Below are 9,910 nucleotides of genomic sequence, written 5' to 3'. Positions count from 1 at the left end.
CCCATCTCGGCCTCCCAAAGTGCTGGATTACAGGCTTGAGCCACTGCGCCCAGCCTCATTTTTCAAAAGGAACTAGAATCTGAATTTTTCTTTCTATTCACCTGCTTTCTTAAGCTTCACAACTAATTCAAATTATTTAAAAATAAAAGGAAGGCCAAATGAGACATGTTTTTGCTTCTGCAGACTGCAAGTATATGACTTCCGATATAAACTCTTTTTCCCAGGAGTTTAGAAATGAGGAGAAAGCAAGCAAAGGGATGAGGGTGGTTGGCAGGAAGAGTACTTTTAAAATACAGGAAGACAGAGCACACCTGGAGACTGAGGAAATGGCTTAGATGAGCCATTGGAAATGCTTTCACTGGATCCCGTGGTGTGCACATTCCTTTGTGGTTGACAGCCAGTGGTTCTCTGTGTGGTGGAAGAAGCTAATGGGATGGGGGGAGGAGGAAGAGGGGCTGAGTGCCCATCTTTTAGTTGCATATAGCTAGGCTGATTCTTGGGAAGATGGTGAGTCGTGACCCCACTAAGTCCCTAGAGAACATGCTGTGGGACACACATTTTTGCACTTAAGGGCATATAAGCTTGGTTTAAAGCACTTACTAAAATGCAGATTCCTAGGCCCCAGCCCCACAGATTCCCATTCAGCAGGCGGGGCCTGGGACTCTGCATTTTAAAGCACCCCATCAATGTTAAAGAAAGTAAGTGGACAGTGGAGTGAGACAGAGCTGGGTCTACATTCCTGCTCTATTCCTTCACTAGGTGAGTAACCTTGGTCCAGTCATTTAATTTCTCTGAATTTAAATTTCCTGATCAGAAAAAAAAGAGACTGTACTATCACTACTTTGTAGAATGGTGAGAACTAAATTAGAAGACAGTTGGAGGCAGTACAGGGTCCTGGCCCAGAGCTGGGGCACTGGTGCAGGCCACCTGGGCATAAATCCCTGCCTTGCCCTTTTTTAGCCGTGTGACTTGGAGCAAGCTAGTTAACTGCTCTCTTTCTTGGTTTCCTTGGTAAAGTGTAACTAACCCTGTGAAATATTAATAGTACCCATCTCACATGGTTGTTAAAGGGCTAAATGACTTACTATATGTGAAGTGCTTGTAACTTTAGCTGTTATAATTACATGTATAAAAAGTCCAGCAGTGTGTCTCATAGTAAATGCTCTTTTGCTTTTCCTTAGGTCACCTTACTGTGGGTAACAGATTAAGGCTTAATTCAAATATCACCTCCTGATGAGGCCTTCCTGGAGTCCACTTTTTACTTTCTCATCTCCTTTCACATTGAGCTTCTCCAGGGCAGGGACTGTGTCTTTCCATTTTAATATCCTAGTACCTTGCACAGTGCCTGACATAGGGTCAGTGAATGGAATGATAGTACTAGGAGTCTGGAAGATGACTCACACTTGTGAATGGAGAGAGATTGTCTTCCAAATACCTAGGGAAGTGTGATCTGGAAGAACAAACATTTATTAAGCTTCTGTTGCCAGACAGGGCAATCATGGGAGGTAGGTCATGTTGCTATTATGGCTGTTATAGTGACAAAGTGAGTCTTTGACCCTCACTGGAACAAGGTCACATAACTAGTGGTTGTCAGAAGGCAGGGCTGGACTCAAGGCTGATGTTTTTCCCACTGCCCCTAGGGGCCTGCCACTGTGCCTCTTTGTCTGGATGCAGTTTGAAGTTCCAGAGGTACCTTATTCCATTCCTTTCTCTGAATCGTAACTCTTGAGATAGTTGCCTATAATTTGTCAGAGCTGTGTTTTTGAGGAACTTGGGATTGATGGTATATGCTAGTTAAACAATTTCCTTTTCTAAACATGCAGTTTCTGCCTGGACTTTGCCATTGATGGGCCTGGGAACTAGCAAAGAAACCTCTCCTCATGCTTGAGTCTCTGCTCCATTCCTATGGGCATTTCCTCTGCTTTAGGAGCATCTTCTCTCCCTGGAGCCTGACTAGCCAGGATATCAGGGTAAAAGCATAAATGAGGGCCTGGGGCTGCTTTTAGGAGGTGGGGAGAAATGGTGTAGCCCAGGAAGCCAGAATGCTGAGTCCTCAAGCCTGAGCTTCAGGTGTAAAGGGTTAACCTGGCCTTCAGCTCCTCAAGTCCCAAATTATTCTCTGATCCTGATAGACCTGGCCCAGAGAGAGCAGTTGGTGGGGAGGTTGGTGAGTAGGCATCTCTGTTTTTCTAACCTCGTGCGCCCTTCTGAGGTTCTCAGCAGTGCTGGCTCAAGATGCCTGAATTCCCAGGCCACTTCTGAGAATGGCAGCTGCACTCTTGGAGAAATGTGACTAAGGGTCCCTGTCATGGGCCTGGAGGCAATTTTGTTCCGCTTCTTTCTTCGTTACAGCTTCACAGGATTTTTCCTCTTAGTCACCCAGATGTCAGAGTCAACTACATTTCTCTTTCTTAGTAAGCTGGTTCTGTGTTCTCATATACAACTACATGATAGCATTTCAGAGCAGTGAGTCTACCCTCCTAAAAGCAGAAATCAGGGAAAGAAAGAATATGTTTTTCATCATGTTCTTCTAACATATTTCAGTTTCTGGTCATGCCACAAATCTTTTGCCTTTTCTCCAAGGGCCTGCCCTGGAGCTGATAGAGCAGGTCAAGTGTTGTTTTCATGGATGGCGATGGTTATTGTGACCGTTGCTACAGTTGAAAGCTGATACTTAGCAAGTTGATTCCTATAGCACTGTGCTTCCTGAGGACCCTGAAAACTGGCCTGATAAAACTTCCAAAGGTTGCCTTTTCTCTCCCTTCTCTGTTGTACATGTAGCCATATGATATGCCAAGCACTTTACTTGGCACCGGGCTGGTGCAGGTAGAGAGTATCTCACTAGAGCCAGTGTGCATAGATGCCCTGGGAGCAAGATTGACTTTATCGTCATCATCATCATCATCATCACTAGTGTTATGCTGATGAATATAGACTTAAACTTATAGGGCCAGGCATGGTGGCTCATGCCTGTAATCCTAGCACTTTGGGAGGCCGAGGCAGGAGGATCACTTGAGACCAGGAGTTCGAGACCAGCCTGGGCAACATAGAGAAACCCCATCTCTACCAAAAAGAAAAAAGTTAGCTGGACCAACTCCATTTTATGAAGGGTAAAAGTGAGGCTGAGAGTTGGTTTCTTTTTTCCAGAAGCATCTGCCGTATTCACCTTGGAGGGATGTTTCATTGCTGTCACCATCAGATAATCATCCTCTGCCTACTGGCTGCTTCCTCTCTTTCCGGTTACCATATCACTCCCTATCACCATCACCAAAACCACAACCCTGAGCGCTTACGCGAAGTTAAAGAAATTAGAGCTAGTACATTTCATCTTGAGATTAGGAAAGAAGTATAAATGGTATCAAGAATTAGGACTTGACTTATTTTTGTTATCAGAACCAATCACTTATTTGCACCAAGGTAAGATGGTCTCCAGGATTAAGGTCATCGGTGGCCATAAATAAATATGTTTAATTTTCACATCCAGATATACTTCGTTTTGGTCCATGTGATGGAGGATGCCAGTCAGAGGGAGAGAACTGCTGTTGGTGAACTGTTCAGCTTCCGTGATGGTGGGTTCGCCTAGGCTGTGGTGCACCTTGACATTGGAAATGTGCTTGATGTGTCGTTTGTGTTGTTGCTCACCCCCATTCTCCAAGGGCTAAATAAAAAGATTTATTTAGCTCTTAAGTTTTAATGTCTATATTGAGATGTAATTAACATGCTATAAAATTCATTTATATAATGTAATGGTTTTTAATATATTCACAAGAGTTGTACAACCATTACCACTATCTAATTCCAGAACATTTTTATCACCCCAAAAAGAAACCCCATACTTCTATCAGCCATGTCCCATTCTGCCACCCACAACCAGTGTTAGGCAGCTCCTAGTTTACTTTCTGTGTCTATAGATTTGCCTGTTCTGGACGTTTCACAAAAGTGGAATCAAGGTTTATTCATGTTGTAGAATATATCAGTACTTTACTCCTTTTTATGTCTGAATAATATTCCATTGTATTGATATATACCACATTTTGTTTATCATCAGTTGATGGACATTTGGGTTAGTTCCACATTTTAGCTATTATGAGTAATTTTGTTATGAACATTTATGTACAAGTGATTGTGTGGACATATATTTTCTTTTCTCCTGAACAGATACCTAGGAGTGGGTCATCCTGGTTTATGTGGTAACTCTGAGTATAACTTTTTGAGGAACCACCAAATTGTTTCCAGAGTGGCTGTGCCATTTTACATTTCTACCAGTAAGGAATGAAAGTTCCAATTTCTCTACAGTCTCACTAGCATTTATTTGTTTTTATCTGTCTTTTTTTTGTTATAGAAATCCTAGTGGATGTGAAGTAATATCTCATGTGGTTTTGATTTTTATTTCCCTAATGACTAATGATATTGAGCATTGTTTCATATGCTTATTGGCCAAGTTTATATCTTTGTAGAATTTCTGTTCCAAATCCTTTGTCTAATTTTTAATTGGGTTACTTTTTTATTATTGAGTTGAAAGAATTCTTTATAAATTCTGGATACAAGTTTCTTAGCAGATACGTGATTCGCAAAAAATTTCTCCCATTCTTTAGGCTGTCTTTTCACTTTCTTGATGGTGTTGCTTACAGCACAAAAGTTCTTTATTTTGACATAATACAATTCATGTCCTTTTTCCTTTGTGTGTGTGTGTGTGTGTGTGTGCGTGCGCGCGCGTGCGTGCGCGCATGCTTTTGGTGTTATATCTAAGAAACCATTGCCTAATCCAATGTCATAAAGATTTACTTCTGTTTTCTTCTAGCTTTGCTTTTGTAATTGTAGTTCTTACATTTAGGGCTATACACATTTTTAACTTTATTTTTAAATATGGTATGAAGTGGGGCCCTACTTTATTCTTTTGTATATGGATATCCAGTTTTCTCAGCACAGTTTGTTGAAAAGACTCTTCTTTCCCCATGAATTGCCTTGGCATCTTTATTGAAAATCTGTTGACCATAAATGTAAGGGATTGTTTCTGGACTCTGGATTCGGTTGTATTGATCTCTATTTCTATTCTTATGTCAGTACTGCACTGTCTTGGTTACTTGTTAGTATTTTTTTTTTTTAATTGGCAACTCAGAGTCTTCTAACCTTCTTCTTCTTTTTCAAGATTGTTTTGGCTGTCCTGTATCCCTTGCATTTCCAAAAAATTTTAGGATCAGCGTGCCAATTTCTGAAAAGAAGCTAGCTGGGATTTTGATGGGTATTCTGTTGAGTCTGTAAATCAATTTAGGGAGAATTGCCATCTTAACAGTATTAAATTTTCTGGTCCATGAATATGGTATGTCTTTTCATTTTTTAAGTCTTTAATTTCTTTCAATGATGTTTTATAATTTGCAGTATACATGTCTTGCATTTCTTTTATTTATTTCTAAGTGATTTACTATTTTTGCCGCTATTGTTAATAGAATTGTTTTTTTCATTTCATTTTCAGATTGTTCATTGCTAGTATATAGAAATAAAATAGATTTTTTTTTTTTTTTGAGGCAGAGTCTTGCTCTGTTACCCAGGCTGGAGTGCAGTGGTGCCATCTTGGCTTACTGCAACCTCTGCCTCCCAGGTTCAAGTTACTTTCATGCCTCAGCCTCCCAAGTAACTGGGATTACACACATGAACCACCACACTTGGCTAATTTTTATATCTTTAGTAGAGATGGGGTTTTGCCATGTTGGCCAGGCTGGTCTCGAACTCCTGGTCTCAAGGGATCTGCCTGCCTTGGCTTCCCAAAGTGCTGGAATTACAAATGTGAGCCACTGTGCCTGACCGCAGATTGATCTTTAATATTGATTTTGTATCCTGCACACTTACTTGAACTCACTCAGCAGTTTAATAGGTTTTTTAGTGGAATCCTTAGGATTTTCTACATACAAAATCATGCCATTTGCAAATGGAGATAGTTTTACTTCCTTCTTTCCAACCCAAATGTACCCTTAAATTTTAATCTTTGTATTCCTTTTATTACTTGGCATAAAATAGTGTTCCTGAAAGGATAGTGCATTTACCACTGGTGATATATTAGCTAAGAATATGTGGTACATGAACAGACATTTTTTACTTTTAAATATTTAAATACCTTAATGTATATTACTTTTATTTTAATGGGTATTAGAAAAAATATGATTAGCACTTCTAGCTCTCAATTTCATGATGTGTACTCAAATGTTACTTTATCATAATGGTTTTCCCTGAACATCTTATTTAAAATAAGATACCCTCTTCACCACTCCCTTTCCCTCTACTTTGCTTAAGTTTTTTTTTAATTTAATTTAATTTTATTTTATTTATTTTATTTTTTTTGAGACAGAGTCTTGCCTTGTCACTCAGGCTGGAGTGCAATGGTGCAATCTTGGCTCACTGCAACCTCCTTCTCCCAGGTTCAAGCAGTTCTCCTGCCTCAGCCTCCCAAGTAGCTGAGATTACAGCTGCCTGCCACCACACCTGGCTGATTTTTGTATTTTTAGTAGAGAAGGGGTTTCACCATATTGCCCAGGCTGGTCTGAACTCCTGACCTCAAGTGAACTGCCTGCCTTGGTCTCCCAAAGTGCTGGGATTACAGGCATGAGCCGCCACGCCCGGCTCTACCTTGCTTAATTTTTTTTCATTCCACTTATCATCACCTTACATATTATACACAAAGGTACACTTATTATCACACACGTGTGTGCTCATTGTCTGTTTTTCCTGACTGGGATGTAAGCTGCATGAGGTCAGATACTGTATTACTCTTCGCTGGATCACATTTGCCTTGGACATGGGTGCTAGGTAAATATTTGTTGAATGAATAGTTTATTGTTTAGAATAAGGTTACTTTTTTCTTTTTAAGCAAAGGAAGTCAGTTTCAAGTATATTCAAGAAAAATATTGAATAGTATGTCTGGAGGTATGCAAATATGGCAAAAACCATGGACTATATAGAATGATAGAGGTTTAGGAAACTCTAACTTAAGGAATGAGGAGAGATGAATGGAGATGGAGTTTCTTGGGCTTGTTTATTTTGTTTTCTGTGAAGTGATGTGATGTTAGCTCACACTCTTCCCTATTCCGGCCAGGGGTTTCTTGGGGGCTCTTAAGCTGTAACACATGGAGTTAAACATTAAGTGGGAAAGCAGTTTCTACCATCTGCCACAGAAACCCTCTTGGCACTTTTGGAGGTCATCTGGAAGATGTTCAAGGTGCTTTTGGCTGCCCATAGAAACTTGGCTTACCGGCATTGTCTTCTTTGCAGGGCTCTGGGTTTGCAGAGAGCCGAAATGACCATGACTGCCAACAAGAATTCCAGCATCACCCATGGAGCCGGAAGCACTAAGGCCCCTCGGGGGACTCTGAGCAGGTGGGTAAGGAAGCACTTGTGGGGCGTGGCAGCAAGGGACCTAGGTCCTGGGTGGGATCCCTCCAAAATGTAAGTAGTCATCATCTTGACTGACAGTCATCCAGGTGACTGACTGGTCTAGGCCAGTTCATGCTGACCATTAGGCAGAAGATATTTTCCAGTTCTATAAGTTTCCATGTAACATAGCAAACAATAACCCTAAAACAAGCTTTGCTTTGTGCCTAGCATTCCAAGGATGGGGCCAGCAAGAAGCAGCTGATGTTCTTCTGGCTGTAACCTTTTCCCATGGTGGGAAGAGCTGGGGGCCTGTGCCTGAGCTAAGCTGCACTGTAGTGAGGGAGGCTGGCCACACTGGACTAAGGGTAGAGAGGCAGTTATGCATATTAGCACAAATTCCAAGCAGTAGCCTAGGCTTTATAAGAGTTTAGAGAAACCGTGGATTTTGGAATCATGGATTTGGTTCAAATCCAAGTTCTAATCACTTAACCAAATAGCTCTCAGAATGTTTCCCTGGGCCCTCTAAAATCTTCATTATTTCATCTATAAAATAATAATAGTAGTTATCTTAGAGAGTTGCTGTGAGGACTAAATGCGATAATATATGTCAATGCTTAGCATTATGGCTGACATAAAGCTACTCAATAAATTTTAACCACCTTTTGAGGATGAGATCAAAGCTTCCAGAACTCACAGATACACGGATAGATGCACAGTACTCTCACCAGGGCTTCTCTGGTCCTGGCCAAGGCTGGACACTGATACCTTAAAAGAACCTTTAGTCTCTTTTATTAAAGCTGTGTACCTTTCGTAGCCCTTTCTGCTGAATGTCAGGTGGACAGATTTGGCTTTTGCGGCCTCTGCCTCTAGGATGAATAACTCTGAGAAGGGTGCTCAGCTTTGGTTTGGTCAGGGCTAGTTCATTCCTGGATATCTGGCTGTGCATTGCTAGGCTGGGTCCAGTAGGGTCTGGTCAGGGGTGGTGGTAAACGTTTGGTTCATTCAGAGCTGGAGTCCAGATATAGTTGGTAGAATAGTGCACGGGATGTAGCCCCTGGGGAGTGACTGTCGTGAAGGAGGCAGGGGTTCCTCACACCATACATACAGGACTTTGTCCCAATAGAAACATTCTGGATGGACTGTGCCAAACAGGGTTTGATGGACTCTGACTTGTTAAGTACATAAGACCCTGAGACTTAGCCAAGCAAACTGATCATCCGTTTTGCAGCAGCAAGACTGATAGGAACACTGCCTGCCTAGGCAATCCCTCTCATTTAGACTGGGCTTGGTGGCATACCAGCTTCCCTGTACTGGGTGAGGCTGGAAATGGCAAGGAACAGCTTCTTGGGCAAAGCAGGTGGAGAAACTGACCTCCTCCAGAACATGTCGGTGTCCAACGCAGAAACAGGTGGAGGTCTCAGAGTCTTGTGTCCCATTGCCTGCTCCTGGGAACCACGTTGCTGGGCTCTTGTCGGCCTGGTGGCATTCTTACCATGATTGAGCTGGCAGATGGGGCTCGGAACTAAGGTTCCAATTTTTTAGAGTATCACACTCTAAAAAATATGTAGGAGTGAACCAAATATATGTGATTGTGTCATTTTATTCATAATTTTAAAGCAATTGTATATTTAGGACCTGACATGGAGATTACCATTCCCAGCAACCCTCAACTCCTTTAAATATTCTTTTTTTTCTTTCTAATTTCCACCATGCAGGAATGGGGTAGAGGGGTGGGAGGGGCAGTATTTACATCAAGTTTCAAAGCCGGCTCAAGACTGCTGACAGGTGCTCCAGTTTCTATTTGGAGTAAATGCCTACTTACTTCTAAGTGTTTTCAGAAATTGCTCTTCCTTTAGCTTCTCAGCATGCTTGCCATCATAACATGCTAGATGGTGTTTGTAAATATCTGAGCCTCAGATGTGCCTAAAAAAAGCACCTTTCCTGTCTCCCTTCTAAGTCTTCGCTTCCTTCCTACCACATTTCCGCTTCTCTCCTTCCCTCGCTCCCTTCTTTCCTGGGAGTCTGGCTTTTGGTGTGAAGTTGCAGGCCTCTGTGGCTAGCAGCACCCTTCTCTCAGAGACTACCCCTGGGGTGTAGGTATTATTTAGACATTGTGATCTGGTGGTTTCTTTGGCTGCCTTCACCCCTGGCCACATCTGGGTGTGTTCTTTGGGCTAAGTAAGGCAGTAAATCACCGGTTCATTTAGGAAGGCATTGTCAGTGAACTCAGAGGGTTCTCCTGGATGCCAGGCTCTGTGCTGGGCACTGGAGGGCAAAGAGGGATGATCCATTCTCTTTCTCCAAGGTATTTACAACTTGGATTGATGATCTTGGCACCTGAATTTCTTAGTTTGACCTTTCAGTAGGTGTTTGGTGGTGACCTGAGGCCCTTTTATAATTGCCAGCACATGAGTCCAAGGAGGAGCCTCCTCGGTGTGACCAGAGCTTTAGTTGGGGAGGGGAGGGGAGGGGTGTCAGGGCCTCGGAAATCTGGGCCTTTGACACTCTGGCTACTTTGGGGACCTCCACATCATCCACATGAAGG

General features: G+C 42.2%; 1 protein-coding gene across 2 annotated transcripts in view; it reads left to right on the top strand.

The window, feature by feature from the left end:
* Window positions 1-9,910, top strand: part of ST5 (suppression of tumorigenicity 5) — a 123,273-nt gene that overhangs the window by 57,043 nt on the left and 56,320 nt on the right. For both annotated transcript variants that reach the window (XM_011947593.1, XM_011947594.1), the window contains exon 2: window positions 7,264-7,368. In XM_011947593.1, coding sequence (XP_011802983.1) covers window positions 7,289-7,368 — 80 coding nt within the window. In that variant the 5' untranslated portion in view covers window positions 7,264-7,288. The remainder of the gene's footprint in view (window positions 1-7,263; window positions 7,369-9,910) is intronic.

Source organism: Colobus angolensis, unplaced genomic scaffold (genome assembly GCF_000951035.1).
Source record: "Colobus angolensis palliatus isolate OR3802 unplaced genomic scaffold, Cang.pa_1.0 Scaffold269, whole genome shotgun sequence".
Classification (NCBI taxonomy): Eukaryota; Metazoa; Chordata; class Mammalia; order Primates; family Cercopithecidae; genus Colobus; species Colobus angolensis.
Note: the sequence above shows the minus strand (reverse complement) of the source record. Positions and strands in the feature narration are given on the sequence as shown.